Source organism: Psammomys obesus, unplaced genomic scaffold (genome assembly GCF_907164565.1).
Source record: "Psammomys obesus unplaced genomic scaffold, mPsaObe1.curated_primary_1811, whole genome shotgun sequence".
Taxonomy (NCBI): Eukaryota; Metazoa; Chordata; class Mammalia; order Rodentia; family Muridae; genus Psammomys; species Psammomys obesus.
The window spans coordinates 11423761-11444712 of NW_026596040.1; the positions used below are offsets into that span (position 1 = coordinate 11423761).

General features: G+C 35.2%; 1 protein-coding gene across 1 annotated transcript in view; it reads left to right on the top strand.

Moving 5' to 3' along the window:
• The window catches only part of Dmxl1 (Dmx like 1), a 142597-nt gene that overhangs the window by 101060 nt on the left and 20585 nt on the right, over positions 1–20952 (top strand). Inside the window, exons 29-36 of the mRNA XM_055622471.1 lie at positions 744–883; positions 4239–4324; positions 5184–5385; positions 6726–6843; positions 10529–10591; positions 16758–16844; positions 19080–19201; positions 19579–19720. Coding sequence (XP_055478446.1) covers positions 744–883; positions 4239–4324; positions 5184–5385; positions 6726–6843; positions 10529–10591; positions 16758–16844; positions 19080–19201; positions 19579–19720 — 960 coding nt within the window. The remainder of the gene's footprint in view (positions 1–743; positions 884–4238; positions 4325–5183; positions 5386–6725; positions 6844–10528; positions 10592–16757; positions 16845–19079; positions 19202–19578; positions 19721–20952) is intronic.

The window sequence follows — 20952 nt, forward strand, 5'->3', positions numbered from 1 at the left end:
TTTAATATTTTAAAGTTTGGGTTTCAACATTTTAAAAGCTGTCTTCATGTTAAATAATAATATCCATGAACTTATAAATTCAGCCCTTTAATAGTACATGTTTATATTTGTGTGTGTACGTGTATGTGCATATATATATGAGCAGGTATCTATGCATGTCGATGGGGGCATGCATGCACATGGGTACAGAGAACAACATTTGGGTGTCATTCTTCAGGTATTGTTACCTTATTTTGAGATAGAGTGTCTCTCCCTGGCCTAGAAATAGAAATGTGTGCTAGACAGGAAGCCCCTGTGATCTACCTGTCTGCATCCCTGTGCTGAGGTTACTTGCTTATATTTACCACTAAAAATGTAAAACTCTTACATGACATCAGTTGTAATTCTTTTAAACATTCTTTTATCAAGCCAATTTATGCTGGCAAATGCCTGTAATCTTAGCACTTGAGAGGTTGAAGAAGGAAGATTACAAGTCAAAGACAAACCTGGGCTGCAGAGAGATACCTTGTTAGAGGGGTGGGGATAGATTTTTTTTTTAGATATTAGCTATAAAATAGAGTTTGGGAGGGGCATTCTTAAGTAATTTTTTGTTCACTGATAAAATAACTAAAATTATATCAAAGATATAGTTTGATAAATAAGTTATTTAACTTATAGTGAAATATCCATTAGTAGGTTGAATTATGTGTTTGGATGCATCAAATCAGATATTTGGATGATAATGTATATAAATTTTCTTTCAGCCTTTTCTACCCCCTTCCCAAAGTAGAGCAGAGTATGATTCTGAGGAGAGTCTAGAAAGTGATGATGAAGACGATGATGATGAGAACGTTTTACCTTCTGATGTCCATTTCCATGAGCATTCAAATTCAGATTCATTCAGGTGTGAAACATTGTGTTTCAAGCTTTTAAAATATCATCTTAGCCTATATAATTAATACTTTTAAAAGTTACATGTGTAATTAATAAGTTACCAAATTGTTACACACTATTTAGTTGGAATTGTGGAATTTTTTTTATTTATTTTAAATTTATTTATTTTTTATTAATTACAGCTTATTCACTTTGTATCCCAACTGTAGCACTCTCACTAGTCCCCTCCCAATTCCACCCTCCCTTACTCTTATCCACTCATGCCCCTCCCCCAGTCCACTGATAAGGGAGGTCCTCCTCTCCTTCCCTCTAACCCTATCCTATCAGGTCTCATCAGTACTGGCTGCATTGTCTTCCTCTGTGGCCTGGTAAGGCTGCACTGCCCTCAGGGGGAGATGATCAAAGAGCCAGCCACTGAGTTCATGTCAGAGACAGTTCTGTTCCCCTTACTAGGGTACCCACTTGGACACTGAGCTGCCCTGGGCTACATCTGTGCAGAGGTTCTAGGTTATCTCCATGAATGGTCCTTAGTTGGAGTATCAGTCTCAGAAAAGATCCCTGTGCTCAGATTTATTTATTTTTTCCTCTCCTTGTGGAGCTCCTGTCCCCTCCAGGTCTTTTTATCATCTCCCTCTTTCATAAGATTCCCTGCACTCTGCCCAAAGTTTGGCTATGAGTCTCAGCATCTGCCTTGATACCCTGCAGGGTAGAGCTTTTCAGAGGCCCTCTGTGGTAGGCTCCTGTCCTGTTCTCTGTTTTCTCCCTCTTCTGATGTCCATCCCCTTTGCCTTTCTGAGTGGGGATTGAGTATCTTACCTGAGGTCCTCCTTCTTGCTTAGCTTCTTTAGGTATATAGATTTTAGTATGTTTATCCTATATTATATGTCTAATATCTACTTATGAATAAGTATATACCATGTGTGTCTTTTTGCTTCTGGGATACCTCACTCAGGATGATCTTTTCTAGTTCCCACCATTTACCTGCAAATTTCATGATTTCCTTGTTTTTAATTGCTGAGTAGTATTCCATTGTGTAAAAGTACCCATAATTTCTATATCCATTCCTCAACTGAGGGACATGTAGGTTGTTTCCAGGTTCTGGCTATTACAAATAAAACTGCTGTGAACATGGTTGTGCAAATATCCTTTTTATATACTTGAACATCTTTTGGATATATGCCTAGCAGTTGTATAGCTGGACCTTGAGGTAGCACTATTCCTGAATTTTTTTCTTCAGCAATAAATTTTCAGTTACATTTTTGGAATTTAACTTGTTTGAAATTTAATCTAACATAAAAACTTGAAGATTATGAAAGTGTTTATGTACCAAAATTAACTGCTTTAAAACAGGCCTGAATGCCTTTGACATTTTTGTTTAGAAAACAAAAATAAAAAAGTATACATAAAAAAAAGGTTCAATAAATCTTTATTATGAAATGAAGCACTGCTCATTTATCTTTCACAGTCTGATTATCCCTTGGTAAATCATTATAATTTGTAGCACAACACATAAATCCTTTCATATTATACTTTGATTTGGTCTCATAATTCTTGTGACTTTAAACAGAACATCAAATGCCTGTTTAGTAGACCTCTGGTTGTATAAGATATCTTTCAAAAGGCTTCTGTGATTATTTAGAACAAACAAAAAACCTAAAATATTCACTATTCTCAATACCATTTTGAATGGTTCACTGGCTTTTATGTATTCATGAGTGATCTTATTTGTATGTTGTTTACATTGAAGCAGCAATATATTTTATTAAGACATGGCATGTAAATCATGGGTTAATGAGGCAGAAATAATTTTTTTAATTTTTCTTTTTTATATTAACAGTTTATTCACTTTGTATCCCAGCTGTAGCCCCATCCCTCATCCCCTCCCAATCTCACCCTCCCTCCCTCATCTCCTCTCCTGCTGGTCTCCAAGTCTACTAATAGGAGAGGTCCTCTTCCCCTCCCTCTGACTCTAGTCTATATCAGGTTTCATCCAGACTGGCTGCATTGTCTTTCTCTGTGGCCTGGCAAGGCTGCTACCCCTCAGGGGAAGGTCATCAAAGAGCAGGCACTGAGTTTACGCCAGAGACAGTCCCTGTTCCCCTTACTAGGAAACCCACTTGTGTACTGAGCTGCCATGGGCTACATCTGTGCAGGGGTTCTAGATTATACCCATGAATGGTCCTTGGTTGGAGAATCAGTCTCAGAAAAGACCCCTGTGCTCAGATATTTTGATTTTTGTTGCTCTCCTTGTGGAGCTCCTGTCCTCTCCAGGTCTTCCTATCCCCCACTTCTTTCCTAAGATTCCCTGCACTCTGCCCAAAGTTTGTTTATGAGTCTCATTATCTGCTTTTATACAATGCTGGGTAGTCTTTCAGAAATAATTTTTGGTTGAACTATATATAATACTTTAAAGTCAAAAGCCTTATGTTTCTCGCTTCTGCTCAGCTTTCCCTGGCACTTATGAAGATAGCCATTTTTACTAGTTTCTGTAAATAACTACATCATCACAGAAATAAAAAACAAAGTATTATTTCCCCTGCTTTCTTACATTGAAGACATTATATATGATGCACTGAAGCTTCTTAATTACTATTGCATATAGTAGTTTTATCAATATTAATACTTCATTTTTATGGTTACCTTAAAATTTCATCCTTCAGAAGACAGGAACTCCATCAGGAGAGCAACAGAACCAAAAAATCTGAGCACAGGAGTCTTTCCCGAGACTGCTATTCCAACCAAGGACTATGCATGGAGATAACCTAAGACCCCTGCACAGATGTAGCCCATGGCAGTTCAATATCCAAGTGGGTTCCATTGTGATAGGAACAGGAACTGTCTCAGACATGAACTGATTGGCCTGTTCTTTAATTACCTCCCCCTGAGGGGGAAGCAGCATTACCACAGAAGAGGACAAGGCAGCTCCTGATGAGACCTAATTGACTCTGATCAAAAGGAAGGAAAAGAAGTCCTCCCCTATCAGTGGACTTGGGGAGGGGCATGCATGCAGAGGGTAGAGGAAGGGAGGGATTGGGATAGGAGGAGGGAGAGAACCATGGGGGGGATACAAAGTGAGTAAAGTGTAATTAATAAAGAAAAATAAAATAAAAAAATTATGATAGTAGAAAAAAAATTTCATCCTTCAGAACTACTGTTATTTTGCCACTACTCTCCTGGCATAGAGGTTATTTTCACTGTTGATTTAGATAATGCTGTCATGAATAATTATATATGTGTGTATATATAGAATTTCGGTTTCACAAATGCATATCTTTGGGTAATTCTGTGTAGGAAAATTGTGTTAAAGGGTGGGATCATGTCTAGATCTCTGTGTAAAATTTTAATGGAGAGATTTTTATTTTTAGTTGGTCGTTGATGCGATTGGCTATGGTCCAGTTGGTGCTCAGCAACTTGAAGACTTTCTATCCCTTTGCAGGTCATGATCTTGCAGGTAATAAACATCTTAATCAATGGCAATTGTTATAAAGAAAAAGTTTAATGAGTTCTTATAGTAAAGGTTACATCTTTTTCAGGTATAAACTTTTTAAATTTTTTTATTATACCTGCTCAAGAGGAAAATATTTGAGAAACCAAAGGTCCTGAACCCGATATTATTATATTTAGAGTATATTTGTACTTGGACTTAATACTAGACCTATAAACTTTCAAACACAATGATGAGTTTCACATGGCAGACAGTTGTACAGGAAATAAAGGAGTATTGTTTTGTGCAAGATGCTTTAGCCGTGAACTTTTTTCATACACTAAAATAAACACTAACAAATTAATGAAAAAGAATTGTGACTGTTGGAATAATAGAGGGAGGAAAAATTTATACTTATTCAATTGTAATAAATCAGTAGGTAATTTTCAGAATTGAAAATCAAGACTGTTACTGGATGTGAACAGATAAACACAAATATTTAACATTTGTAAGTATGGTTGATACCGAAGACTGAAATACGGATGAGTAGTGCTTCATTTCATGATAAGGATTATTGAACCATTTTTTTAATATACTTCATAATTTTTGTTTTCTAAACAAAAAATGTCTAAGGCATTCAGGCTTGTTTTAAAGCAGTTAAGTTTTCTTACATAAACATTTTTGTAATCTTCAAGTTTTTATATGAGATTAAATTCCTAAGCAGTAATGTTGGAATAGTTATACAGATTTGTGACATTTTATCTTCAAAATACCAGATTCTGATATTCTGCCCGCATATACCTACTAAATTTTATTAATATCTTCTTTCTCACAAGCATTTTACTGTAGAATGTAACCACGTATCAATTATGTTTTTATATTTTAGAACTACCAGTTAGTTCACCTCTTTGTCACGCAGTTCTAAAAACTCTTCAGTGCTGGGAACAAGTTCTTCTCCGACGACTTGAAATTCATGATGGACCACCTCAAAACTATATCTTAAGTCACACTTCTGAAGAGAATGTGTCTGCAGGTCCTGCAATACTCCGTCATAAGGCTTTATTAGAACCTACAAACACTCCTTTCAAGTAGGTTTTACCATGGATATTGCTTTGTTACTATTATTGGTTTTGTTTTGCTAAAAAAAATTTTTTTTCTTTTTTCCACAATCGGGTTGTCCTTGGATACCATTTAGAGAAAAAAAAAATAAGTATTTGTGGTTGTCCATGCTTACCATTTTGTTTTAGGAGCATATGTGTCTTTGGTGTAATACTTTTGGTTTTCAGAGGTTATCAAGCATTTTTGTTGAAGGTCCTGATAGCAAGTTTTGCCTTTTAAGATGCCTTGTCTTGATTAGTAAACTCTGGCCTTACAGAGTGATAGCAACCACAGAGCATATATAACAAAGGAGGCTTGGCTATGGGCCATAAACTTGAAGTTTTGAAAATATGGGATAGACTAGCTAAATACAGCTTGAGGAGTGTACTTTATTGAAATCCTACTCTGCAAGAGAATAATAGGTATTCAGCAGCTGTTTTACTATCCACAAAAAGAAAACGATTGAGGTATAGGTAAGTTTATACAGTACTTGCTTTGTCTAGAACATCTTGCCCTGAATAAAACTTTACTTGACTAAACAATGTGTTTAGTTCTTCCTTTTTGTTCTTGAGGAAGTTCTTTTGGCTAGTAGCAAGGAGGTTATACAAGTATTGTGTCCACAGAAAACACATTAAAATCTCTGCTTCTAGTTATCCTCTAGAAAACACTTTTTTTTTCTTTCTTTCTTCTAAATCCCACATCCAATCAAAGTTCAGGAAATTATGGCCACTGCCTCTAGCCAAATCCAGCCCCTTTCCACTTTTGCAATAAAATTTTATTAGCTCATTGCCACAAATAGCATTGCAATTTAGCATAAGATGTAAAGTAATGTCATGTAATGTCAGTAAATGTAATGTCAGTAAATAGGTATCTCCAGGGTAGAATTTAAAATATATTCTACAGTCTAAATTTTACTCAAATGTGGTGTATGCACTAGGGAGGCAGAGACAAAAGCAGATGAGAGTTTTGTGAGTTTTGAGGTCAGCCTGGTCTATGTAGTGAGTTCTAGTCCAACCATAGAGTTGAGTCCCTGTCTCAAAAACACAAAACCAAAAACCAGAAAAAAGTTTCAGATTTTGGAGCATTCAAATTAGGGATGTTCAACTTCTCTGCCTTCCCAGTACAATGACAAAGTAATAGGAACCATATTGTCCACTAATCCTAAAATGTTAGTTATGTGATCTATTATGAAAAAGCTCTTTGGCTGCTTTGCTAGATGATGGTTTGCTATCCTAGCTAATTTATTATGATAAGCACTGGTTTAGTACTGTGGAATTGTGAAGTTAATCAGAAATCTCTGAGACAAATAATTAAATGTACTTACCTGTAGATCCAAAAATCATCTCGCACTGTCTGTGAAGAGACTTTGGCAGTACTTGGTGAAACAGGAAGAAATTCAAGAAACTTTTATCAGAAATATATTCACAAAGAAACGATGTCTAAATGAGGTTTGTATTAAAACTCTACTATTTTATTACTAAATTTTCAGAGTATTCAGTAACTATTAAAATAATTGAAGTTTGCAGATATTTTTGAAATCCATTTGATATCAAAAACAGTGTTTAGAAAATTATATTAAATGGAAAGGGACAATATTTTCACACATTAATTTAATGTTCTTGGAACTTTCTTTTCTGATATTAAGATTCTGATTCTGGGAGCCGTGTGCACACCTATAATCCCAGCAGTCTGGGAAGCAGAGGCAGGCTGGATCACTATGAGTTTGAGGCTAGCCTGATCTACAAAGTGAGTCCAGAATAGCCAAGGCTACACAGAGAAACCGTGTCTTGAACCCACCCCCCAAAAAGATTCTGATTCTTGCATACTGTGTTTTGCATTATAATGACCAGTTACTTAAGAGACATTTCCTATGATTTTCATATGATAAGAGAAGTCCTCTTAGAAATGTTGAAACTAGATTTACCTATTTGAAACATTCTGAATATGCATATTTTTTTTCTGTGAATTATATATAAATAAAGGAAATTTTGCCTATCCAAACTAGGTTATAATAAAACTATAATTGCTTGATTATATATCTTGATAATATCATTACAAGTGGGTTTTTCTTTTTTTAGGGGAGGGATTATTTAGTTCATTGCTACTTAAAAATGCCATCTGAATATAAATGAACATCTTTCTTTTCTTTATTGAAAATGTTTTGCAACTAAAAATCATCAGGTGAACCTAAACAGTAGACACAGTTACAGTTAGCCAGTTTTCCTCTGGAGTCATTAACAGAATCTGTAAATGTCAGATGGTCTCTGGACCGTGTTCTGAGTAATTATTCTGAAAATAAACTTTATGCTGCCTTTGAAGTAGAAGGAAAGACAGAAGCTATAGGGTTAGAAAAAAATAAGAAAATAGATGGACTTTACAATATACAAACAAAAAACAAGATATCATCAAGCACTGAATAATGGAAGTTTTCATATATAAGTACTGAGTTGTTTGTTTGATTGTTTTGTAAAATATTTTGAAATTATAATATAATTACATGATGTCCCTCTCCCGTAGTAACACATTATAATAAACAACTAGATATGTTGTTATTTACTATTTCCTTTCAACATACCACAAAAAAGTGTGTGTGTGTGTATATATGTATGTATGTGTGTGTGTGTGTATATATATATATATATATATACATATATACATGCACATATATATACATGCATATATATTTATACACATATATATTCACTTTTGCTAATTTGGAATTTAAAAGTGAATACTTGGATGTATATTGATATCTAGGCAGATATGAATATTGTTTATTAATGTAACTTTAAAATATGGTTATATATTTAGTATGTGAGTTACCACTAAAACAGTTCAAGAAAATAGATAGTATAATTAACAGGAAATGTCCTAGACAAGAATATATGACCAAGTAAGCTGTTCAGTAGAGAAATATGTTTTATTTAAATATATTTTTCTGAAATAAATTATAGCTTTCTTATGTAGTATATAAGGGTACTGGTACATTTTTCTAGATTTTTAAATCTGACTCCATGTGATACTTTTCCTTTAGTGTGCCTTTAACATCGGTATGCAGATTAGATTATCTGGTGACTCAGCATAGAGAAATAGAGTGGTACAACATGCCATATTGTGTAAGAATAGCAGTTAATGAGTAATCACACACATTTTTATTTTATCTATTTCATTTTATGGGTGTGGAATTATATTTGGCTTAATGTTTGCTAATACATAACTGACATTTTAAAAATTTGAAGAAATGTCCTGCATATTCATTTTATACTAGCCCACAAGTAGTTATTGCTATATTCTGTACATAGTCAGAGGGAGAAATGTGGAACAGAGTTTTAGTCTCGGCTTATTTGAAGCTTTATGATGCCTAATGAAAAATATAAAACTACTTTATTGCAGTTTTTAAATCAAATGCATGAGCATAAGTATTAACTAACAACTTTTCTAACATCAGTATGCTAAGTATTTCTCTCATTTTTTAATCCGCAAAACAACTTATTTGAGGTGTCTTTATAATAAATAGCTTTAAATTAAGTATTGGACACTCACTGAAAGTCATAAAAACTTTGTTGTGGTGTTTTTGTAAAGGAAAATGAATTTATTTGCAGCTGACTAAATGGAGGCAGGGATGGCTAATGACCTCCCATGCTACCTTTGGCTATTTTATACTTTATAGAAAGCCATGTGACAAAAAGTACCACAAGTGTAAATGTAGCTGTGATACAGGTTAGCTACACCTTCTCTGTGTTGAAGGAATGGAAGGATGAGAGGAGAGACAAAGGTCAAGGGCCCTGACCCAGCTTGCCTCCATTGTCTTCATTTTCTCATTCTCTACTACAGACACTGATTTTTATTTGTGTCTGGGCTCAGGAGAAAATGAGGTATTAAGAGATTCCCCCCCCCCCTTTTTTTTTTTTTTTTTTTTTGAAAGAAAAAGGTCTCAGGTTTTATGGAATGTGGGATCTTTACTCACTTTCCATTCTGGATCTAGCAGTAAGAATTCAGTATTGCCTTGTAGTTTTATTACTGGCCATGCTACTCCTAAAGAGTTTCTAAAAAAGAAAAATAAAAAGACAATAAAACATAAGTTGGATAGAGTTAAATAAAATCTTTAACTTACAGTGTTGATAGAAAATTACTTTAATTTTTACTAGGAAGTGACTAGTCTGTTTTGGTTATTCATAAAATTGCCAGTTATATATTACTTTTATTAAAATGATCATTAACGCCGTTGTGAATTTACTTACTTAGAAGATTGCTATGTGGCATACTGAGTATTTTGATGCTGCTATTGTTTATTCCTGTATGTGATTGAAAACGAAATTTTTCCGTTTCTTTACCTGACTTCATTTCTTTATCACACCTTAAAATTCTTATGAATCCTAGAGCTTTTCTTTCCTTGTGTAATGTAGTTTATTGCTCATTCTTTTTTTTTTTTAAACTAAAATATCTTCAAAAGAGGTTGTATTTATTTGTAAATTAGCTACACTTGATTAGAGGTAGATTATCAAAGCCACTCCCAACTAAACTTAACAATTAACATCTTTGCTCTTTATCAGTCGTATTTAATTTTCTGATAACTGAAAAGTCCTGACCCAGTTTTTTTTCTTTAACAAGTACTGATGTCACTTTTTAGTGAGGCTATATTCCTCCCACCAAGTCATTAACTATTGCTGGCAACACTGTAGGGGAGAGGATTTGAAGGGGAGAAAGTGGAATTTTCTACTAAGGAGATTTTTCTGGAGGAATTATATCTTATGGAACTAAAACAGTTGTATTAAGACAATAGCTTAAATTTACTTTTTAGTTGACACCAGAGCTCTGAATTTACACATATAAGGTGCCTTAGGTAAAATCTTCTTTTAATGTCAACATTATAAAATAAATGAGCAAAACAATGTACATTGAAATAATATTTGTAGTGGTGGATAAGGAATTTTAAGCCTTTAAGATTTCCTACTCCTTAACATTCTCCAGCATACATTTCTTTCAAAATATATGCAATTTAAGAAGATATTATTTCCATATTCTTTTTTAGTAATTTGATTACAAATATAAATTTAAAAAAAAAACCTCAGTGTTATGCATGTTACATCTCATCTTTACTCTTTGACATGTGATTATTCTTTTTTAACAAAGTCATTAGAGGACAACAGTGAAACCATCAAATATTCTATGATGGAGGAGCCAAACATCAATAAGGTACCTAATGTCATTCAACTGAAATTAAAAATTGCATTCTTTACCAGAACAAAAAGAGATTTATATTTTAGTTTTCAACTGGTGTTGATTTCCAATGGAATGAGACTTACCCCTCAACTTACTGTTTAATCTTAGCAAGTGTTGCAGTCATAAAAATTGGGCCTCTTGTTAATTCAAAGAATGCAGTTTTAAAGGGAGTTGAATGTTTTCTGTGGTGGCTACAGATCTTTCTGAATATATGCCTTTGAGGTTTTTAGGACACGTAACTACATCAAGAAGTGTGAAGATCAATAGCATTGTTCTGTGTTTGCAAGTATTACTTTTGAAAGTCAAACTGATCTTTTATTTGAAAACTTACCTCATATAGCAATTACTGTTGCATAGTATTCGTTATATCCTAAAGAATAGCATATAATACATGCCTTGTACATAGTAAATACCTAAGTTCTTGACAGTTAAAGCAAAGCAGATGATAATTTGAATAATCGTAATTAATTCGTAGATTTTTCTGTGACCAAAACATTCATTCTTATGTTGATTTTTATTCATCCATCCTATTGTATTTGACTCAGAAATTTTAAGACAATCTCACATCAGTAATTTCAGGGGGAAATTCTTACTGTTTCCTAAAGGAATTTGTGAAATAGACTAATTCTATGCAATTAATAAAAGACTGATTTGATATCAAGTATATACTATATCTAAAACTGGTAAAATAAATGTGTGTATGCGAATGGTTTTTGTTTTGAGAGAATACAATTAAAAATTTTAGCTGACAATTTTCTTGTTTAGATAATACTAAATAATGCCTCTGTATTATTGGGAATTCATTTTCATACATTTTAATTTTGATACTTTAGATAAGCTGTTTTTTTCTTGACATATTTCTAAAGTCTTGTTCATGCTGAATGAAAATACAGTCATTGTTTGGTTACCATAATAGCTATTTCAGCCAATATTTTCAAGCCATATTCTGCTATACATTTTAGAAAACATCTTTATGAAAGAAATGAAAATGGCCAAAATGTTTGAAAAAGTATTCTGTATCCTAGTTGACAGGAGGATACAAATTAAAGCTACCTTGAGATTTCATCTTACTCCAGTCAGAATGGCCATTATCAAGAGTATAAAGCATAACAAGTGCTGACAAGGATGTGGGCAGAGAGGAGCTTACACATGGCTGGTGGAACTAGAAATCATTATTTTAAGCAAAATAAGCCAGACTCAGACAAATACCATGTTTCTTTATGTGAGCCTGTATGTAGGACAGAGAGAGAGAGAGAGAGAGAGAGAGAGATAGGTCATGAAACAAGAAGAGGATGTTAATGTGACTGAGTAAACCCCTATTCACGCTAGAGAGACAGCTCCACTCAAGTCTGCCTTGGTGAAACTGAGTTTTTTGGGGTTATTTGCTTGAGGATTGTGACTCAAAAGCAGCTACATGACTTTCAAGTGCACTTCACGTGGGTAATACAATACCAGCCACACTGGAGCTCCCGGCCCAATTTACAGTCCTAACAGACAAACTTCTTTGGCCTGGAAATTCTTTACTGCTTTTAAAAACTTGAAGAGTTCCTACTTGTAAGTTTCTTGAGCCTTATAAATTTCATGAGCTTCCTAAGTCTTCTAAGCTTTGTTAGTTTCTTGAAAGCCTTAAGAGTCTCCTTTTGTATAGGATGGAATGCTTCAATTTGAGGAAGTAGCTACACAACAAAGGATAGTGGGAGTATGTGTGACATTCAGAGGAAAGAAACGAGCAGAAGGGGTGGAGGAGAGAAGGAAGGTAGTAGGAGGAGATGAATTAGAGCAAAGTATAAATAACATGTATGAAAATGTTATAATGGAGCTTTTATGCTGCCTTTAAAAACTAAAAACAAAATTATTTTGAGAACTTAAATAACAGCACATATTTAAAGTATGTAGCTTGTTCAATTTAACCATCACCACCATCAAGATGATGGTTATACACATCAACCCTCACATTTTAATCCTTCCCCCTTCCCTCCTCTCTGTCCTTTTCGTCCCCAGGTAGCTACAAATGTGTAAATTAATTTTTATTTTAAGGAATTTGATGTAGGTGAAGTCATATGTCATTTTGTTATTATTTTGTTTTATTTTTCTGTTGTATTTAAAACAGAATCTCATTCTGAAGCCTAGGCTGGCCAGGAGTTCACTAAGTAGTCCCTGTGACCTCACACTCTCAGGGCAATTCAGCTGTCTCAGCCTCTCCGGTGCTGGAATTGCAGGCATAAGCACCATGAGTGGCAGCAGCTGCTTCTGCTGCTGCTTTTTTTTTTTTTTTGACTTGTGTCTTTTACTTAGCATAATCATTGTGAGATTCTTCCATGTTATATGCTTTGATAATTCTCATTGCTCTCATAAAATTCATGCAGCAGAGTCTTTACAGATAGTCTTTTTTTTATTAATTTTTTTTTTAATATTAGTTACAGTTTATTAACTTTGTGTCCTAGCTGTAGCCCGCTCCCTCATCTCCTCCCTGCCCCTTTCCAAGTCCATTGATAGGGGAGGTCCTCCTGTCCTTCCATCTGACACTAGCTTATCAGGTCTCTTCAGGACTGGCTGCAATGTCCTCCTCTGTGGCCTAGCAAGGCTGCTCCTCCCTTGGGTGGGGGTGGTAGGCAAAGGAGCCAGTCATTGAGTTCATATGAGAAATAGGCCCTGTTCCCCTTATTAGGGTACCCACTTGGATGATGAGCTACCAAGGGCTACATCTGAGCAGGGGTTCTAGGTAATATCCATATATGGTCCTTGATTGGAGATACAGTCTCATAAAAGACCCTAGTGCCCTGATATATTTGGTCCTTGTGGAGCTCCTGTCCTCTCCAGGTCATACTAACTCCCCCTTCTTTCATATGATTCCCTGCCCTCTGCCAAAGGTTAGTTATGAGTCTCATTATCTGCTTATATACAGTGCTGGGTAGAGTCTTAACAGAGGCCCTCTGTGGTAGGCTCCTGTCCTTTTTCTTGTTTTCTCTTTCTTCCAATGTCCATCCCCTTTGTCTTTCTAAGTGAGGATTGATCATCTTTAAGCTGGGTCCTCTGTCTTGTTTACCTTCTTTAGGTGTACAGATTTTTTGTGTAAATGTCTAGGAGTAGATAGATGAATTACATGGTAGGTGTAGATTTTTGTAATACTAGAGATTAACACAAGGGTATCACATGTATTAGCCAAATGCTCTATCACTGAACTGTACCCGTAGCCTTGGTATATGCTTTAACTCTCTAGAGAAATGTCCAAGTGTTTTCCTGGATATTTATGCCATTTTACATTTTTGCTAGCAGTGTTTAAGATCTCAATTACCTTTCATTCTGACATGACATAGTCGGCTTTTAAATTTTATCAATCAGTGATAGTTTATAGTGGATTTAATTTCTGTTAAGCACTTGTTGATATACTTTCTTTCATGAAATTACCATTTTCCCATTTTTATATTGCAAACAACATGTCTGTTTTAAAAAACAAAATGTCAGTTCCTTTTAATGTCCCTGAGATTTGCTCTCTATTCACTAGCTATCAGAACCTTATGTAGTTAGGCATTATCTCTACCCATTTGACTGAGGTTGTGCTTGTCATAATTGGCTTTAAAGTATGCTAAATTCAGTTGCCAGTTTCTGTCTTCCATTTCAACTTTTCCCTATGCTTTGATCTTACTGATCCCTTATAGTTTCCTAACATTGTTGCTTCACTTAATTTCTTTAACAAAATTTCTTGCATTAGCCAGTTAACTTGACAATGTCTAACCTGGCCTCACTTTATCTTTCCTTGAGAATAGACATACTCAGAAATTGGTTCTGTTTTTACTTTCCTTTTTGATTGATCTTACAATTTAAATATTACCTTTGTGTTGTTACCTTTCAAATCATACTAGCTCTAATTCATTACTAAATGCCATACATTTCCTCTACCACCACCTAAGCTCATGTTTTGTTTTGGTTTTTCACTTTTCCCTTCTCTGTAAATGGTCCTTTACTCATTTATCAGGCTTGAAAACTAGAATCAGCCTTTCTTTAGCCATGCTAAAAACAATACAGCCCATTAGCACAGTTTATCCCGTTCTAACGTGTTAACACTTGCTGTCCTAGTTTAGTCTTCCACAATTCTTACTTCAGCCATAATAGCTTCTTACCCGTTTTTCTGATAGCCATTCCTACATCCTTTTATGTTTCAGCTTCTAACAGATTTTCCAGAATCCTTTGGTGGCCTCTAAACATTCATGTGGCAACTGAATTTTTATTGTAGTATTTTCGGCCTTCCTGTAAACTGAACCAGCCTGTTTCATGCATCTTAAATCTGACTTGTATATTCATTCTCACATAAAATGTACCTGAAGCTCTTGGGCTGCTAAACTCCATTTCTTTGCTCATCCCTATGGGAGTTGATTGTGTATTTGACATGGTATTCATAACCTTTGTATTTAAAATACCACTTCAGTTGAATCTCAGGCTGTTGCAGAACATTGTTTTAGATGAGAGATCAAGAATGTATTACCATATCAAGAAAGCTTTTCTGAAAATCATTTGTGTCTGCTTTCTTTTCATGGTAAAGTTGGGGAGTGCTTTCCACATGAAACCAGCATGTTCCTTCTGTTAACAGCAAACCCTCTGTTCCGTGAAAAAGTCATGTTTCTTCTAATACCTTTCTTTCTTTCAGCCAGTAGGGGTCTCTTGGTGTACTTTGTTGATATCCCCAACCACTGGAGAGCCTCTTGTACTTTAGATACCAGATAGATAATTGGATAAATTGAGTTTTCATTTTAAAAAGTACAGAAATGGGACAGAACTAATACTTGCCTTAGACTAGAAGTAGACCCTCAACCCAGAATGTTTATCAAACACTGAAATTCTTTAATGTTTGTAAGTAAGTTAAATTTTAGATAGACCATATCTGACATTAATGCTTCCAGGGATTATAAATTTTGTTAGAATCAGAATATGTAAGCTTGGTTATTGCATAAGTCTCTGCACCTTGCAGTTAAACAGTCATTCTGGAGGCAGCCTTTAAAGTAGTTCTTTTTAATCAGTGAGCCAGCATTGGTGATATTTTTATCTAAATTTTGTGGAAAATAAATTTGTTATATGCTAATTTCAAAATAAGGATTTTTGTGTTGCATAATGAGATCTGAAACATTTCTTAGTAGCTATTTTTAGAACACTCAAGGTAAGGATGATAAGATAAAATAAAGTAATATATCAAGCTATGTTTCTTTTAATTGCCTAGCTTTCCAACTTACTTTGATTAATGCTGATATTCTAAGTATTCACTTCTGAATTCAAAAGTGCTGTACATATGTACATGGCTAAGCAGGATGTCAAATATTTGCCACTAATGTGAACTCACCTGAATCTTATTCAGCTACTAAAATGAATTACTGACTTGAGTGAGTTACCATCCCCTTCCAGGACTCCAGCTTCTCCTTAAGTAAATTACAACTGCTAAAATCACAGCTGTTGTTAGTCTAAAGAACTAAGAATGCCCTTTGGACTTCATAGTGGGTGGCTTAGAGGAGGAAACAAAATACCAATAATATCCATTAGTGAACCTTTGTGATCTGTAAAACTGGACTTAACCACCTGACTTTCCCTGTGATACTATGGCTATTACTAAGTAATTACACTACTTAAAATCTTGGAAAATCTTTACTTCAATAATAAAATGTCCTGATCCTTTAAAGTTAGTTCAGTATCTTGAGGAGATAAACAGCTCAAGAAGCTATGTTTTATCAACTGTCTTTTTATAGCTGAAAACACACTTGAAAAGTTCTCCTTGCTGTCTCTGACATGGACTCTACTACCTGCTTTTTGATCACTTTCCCCTGGGAGAGCAGCCTCACCAGGCCACAGGGGAAGAAGATGCGCTCAGTCATGATGGCACTTGATGTGCTGCTGTTGGCTGTGGGGCCAGGGGGAGGTGATGGGGAGGGTCTCCTTATTTGAGGAGTAGGGGAGAGGGCCTACAATTGGCATGTAAAGGGAATAAATTTCCCTTGTCAAATTCTTTTCTAGGATAATTAACAATAGTGCCTTTGGTATTGATGTATTTTAAAACTTTCTTAAGATAATTTATAAAAGAACTAGATAATTAATTTGTATATATTTGTCTTATTAATAAAATAGCAATTTTAATATTATACTTTCTTCTATTTAGATAGAGGCAGATTTGGGATATCCTGGAGGTAAAGCAAGAATTATTCATAAGGAATCTGATATTATTACTGCCTTTGCTGTTAATAAAGTAAGTACATAGATAGTTGTCTTTTTTTTTTAAAAGAAGTTTTTTATTTTTAAAAGTTTTATTTATTTATTCTGTATACAATGTTCTATGTGCATGTACACCTGCACATCAGAAGAGGACAGCAAATCTCATTATAGATGGTTGTGAGTCACCATATGGTTGCTGGGGAATTGAACTCATGATCTCTGGAAGAGGACCCATTGCTCCTAACCTGAGCCATCTGTCCAGCCTGATAGTTGTCTTTTCTATGACTTAACTATTCCTTTTTGGATAACATTTTACCAGTTCATTCAGTAACAATACTCTACTTCCTAATGTACTTCCCCCTTTTTAAATTATAATCTCATGAAAACTTCTTTTATAAAATTGTTATATAACTTATTGATGTGGTTTTGTTGTATAATTGGGAGATAAAACTAAAATATTTTATTGCTATACAGATATTTGAATATCAAACAGTAACTTTAAAATATACACAAGATAATATGTTACCTAATCGAAAAGGGCTTTCTAGGGCCTTGTATGAGCTTGTTGGATATAATTCTATTCGCTAGGACGAAACTCATGTATTAGAAGTCCTCTTTCTGTGGCTTATTCCTGCAAAAATTACCAATTTGTATGTTTTCTTGGTAGTCTTTAGTCTTCTGCTTAACGTCCTCCTTAGAGGTATTTGTAATCTGCTGCAGAAGTGGTAGTCTTTCACATACAAGTCCAAAGGGAATTTTGTCTGAATCGTGTCCCACTTGAATTTTCCCAAATTGTTATACAAAATAGTTTATAGTGTCTTATTGTTACTTTCTCTTTTAATTTAAAATGATAGGATTTTATTTTTTTCAGGTGTATATAAAGGATACTTATAGATAGTACCTAAGTACATATTTATTTTTAATTTTACAATATTATCCAGCAAGACCATTCTTGGAACCCCTTGCCTACGTGAGACTCCTGCTTCAGTGTCTGAGCAGCTGGACTACCAGCTATGACTAAGTGTTCTGTGTCTTGTAACACCCAGAAATCCTTTTACTAGTAGATTGTTCATCTTCATATCCTACACCTGTCATCGTGATTTTATTTAATCAATTCTTTAACCATTTTGTCCTTTCATCTCACCTCCTTCATAAACATCCTTAAATGTGGACTTTTAGATCAGGTAAAACTGCAGTTACCCATTTAAGCAGTATTCAAATTGTAAAATCTGTCTAACTCTGTGTGTCATGTGTGTGTTTTACTTCCTCTATAGTGCCTAACTCCCCCTTAGAAAAGTATGAATACCTAAAACTGTTCTCCACATACATAAAAATCTGCTGTTCATTAGTATAGGTATGGTTTCATAGTAATTTCTCTACATTTGGTACTATAATTTACATTCTTTCAAAATTTATAGCTGGCAAATAATCTCTTTGGTTTTACATTTCATTTTTTAAAAAATACCATTTAGATTTAAATTTTCCCCATTTGTTTCTTTGGGTGTTACCTGAGAAGTGTGAATGGTCTGAGATTTTATTTTTTTATATTAATTACAGTTTATTCAGTTTGTATCCCAGCTGTAGTCCCCTCTCTCCTCCCCTCCCAATTCTACCCTCCCTCCCTCATCTCCTCATATGCCCCTTTCCAAGTCCACAGATAGGGGAGGTCCTCTTCCCCTTCCATCTGACCCTAGTCTATCAGGTCTCATCAGGACTGGCTGCATTGTATTCCTCTGTGGCCTGGTAAGGCTGCTCCCCCATCCAAAGAAAGGGATCAGAGAGCTAGCCAGTGAGTTTATGTCAGAGACAGTCCCTGTTCCCCTTACTAGAGTACCCACTTGGAGACTGAGCTGCCATGGACGACATCTGAGCAGGGGTTCTAGGTTGTCTCCATGAATGGTCCTTGGTTGGAGTATCAGTCTCAGAAAATACCCTTGTGCCCAGATATTTTGGTTCTGTTGCTCTCCTTGTGGAGCTCCTGTCCTCTCAAGATCTTACTATCTCCCCTTTCTTTCCTAAGATTCCCTGAACTCTGCCCAAGTTTGTTTATGAGTCTCATTATCTGCTTTTATATAATGCTGGGTAGAGTCTTTCAGAGGCCCTCTGTGGTAGGCTCCTGTCCTGTTTCTGTTTTCTAAAAATTGAATTATTAAAAATGAGTTTAAAATATTAATTGGTAAGAATCCTTTTGTGCGTTTTATTAGAGATTTTTCTCAGAAGTCTCCCATATAGTCTTTTAATGTAAAAGGTAACGTGATTTATTTTTCAGGCAAATAGAAATTGTATTGCAATTGCCTCCAGCCATGATGTACAAGAACTGGATGTATCTGGAATTCTGGCCACACAGGTCTATACTTGGGTGGATGATGATGCAGAAACAGAAATCAAAGGGTATTGTCATGCTTTGTTTTTAATTCAGTCATATAATATAAGTGACTGTATCCACTGAACTGTAATTTAGAAAAGATTCCTTAAATGTAAGTGCTCTCTTGATGCAGCACATAGGGATCAAAAGCAATACTCTTAATTGTAGATCGAGTAGACACTGCTTTGCTAAAGGAGTAGTTAAGGGATGACAGTAGCTTCTTCAAGGGGAAATTAGAATTAAAAAAGAGTAAGAAATTGGAAACTTTTCCAATATTTAAGTTATAAGTTAAAGCTGAGGAAAACTAACTTTAAAAGGAAATACAAATTGTTTACATTTTCATATATAAAAAAAAGAAATAAACTGTTGATCCATTTTCATTCTAGTTAATATTGCTTTGTAGATCAGAAGACTTCTTGGTTATACATGCTCGTGATGATTTAACAGCTATCCAGGGCTCAACTCCATATACGCACAGCAACCCTGGCACTCCAATCAACATGCCATGGCTTGGAAGCACACAGACAGGCAGAGGAGCATCTGTGGTATGTAAATTTAAAAGATCCTTAGATTATGTTTAGCTGCCCTATCTTTTCTCCTTTAGGTTAATACATAAAAGGGTGATTTGAAACTTTTAAAACAAATTTTTTCTCTATTATTATTTATTACCATCTATTCACTCTGTATCGTGGCTGTAGCCCCCTCGCTCATCTCCTTTCAGTCTGGTCCTCCTTCCTTCTTTCCCCCACCATGTCCTTCCCCTAATACACTGATAGGGGAGGTACTCCTCCCCTACTGTCTGACCCTAGACTATCAGGTTTCATCAGGACTGTCTGGATCATCTTTCTTGGGGCCTATTAAGGCCACCTCACCAGGGGGAGGTGATCAAAGAGTTGGCCACTGAGTCCATGTCAGAGACAGTCCTGTTCCCCGTACTAGGGAACCCACATGGAGACTGAGCTGCCCGTGTGCTACATCTGAGCAGGGGGTCTTATTTTTATAGCTTTATTCATAATAGCCAGAATCTGCAAACAACCTAGATGTCTCTCAACTGAAGAATGGATACAGAAATTGTGGTACATTTACACAATGGAATACTACTCAGCAATTACAAAGAAGGAAACCATGAAATTTACAGGCAAATTGATGGAATTAGAAAAGATCATCCTGAGTGACATAACTCAGAAGCAGAAAGACATACATGGTATATACTCACTTATAAGTGGATATTAGACATATAATATAGGATAAACATACTAAAATTTATAGAAATTAACCAAGGTGGACACTAGGGCAGAGGTTTAATCCTCATTCAGAAGAGCAAACAGGATAGGAGCAGAAGACAGGGAACAGGACAGAAGCTTTCCACAGAGAACCTCTGAAAGACTACTCATCAGGGTATCAAAGCAGATGCTGAGACTCATAGCCCAACTTTGGGCAGAGTGCAGGGAATCTTATGGAGGACTGGGGAGATAGACTTGGAGGGGACAGAAGCTCCACAAGGAGACCAAAGAGCCCAAAAAAAAAAAAAACCAGAGAGGCTGATGGATTTGAAACTTCTTATTTAGTTGCATAAATTTTAGTTAAGTCTTACATATGAGAATTGTTTATTCTTATAGTTAAAAGTAATGTTTTCATTTGAAAAGGTTACAAAAACATTTCATATATTTTGGTTCAGCATGGTGGCACACACCTTCTAATCCTGGATCTCTGTGAAGCCAAGCCTGGTCTGTACATCAAGTTCTTGGACAGCCAGAGCCACAGAGAGAGACCCTGT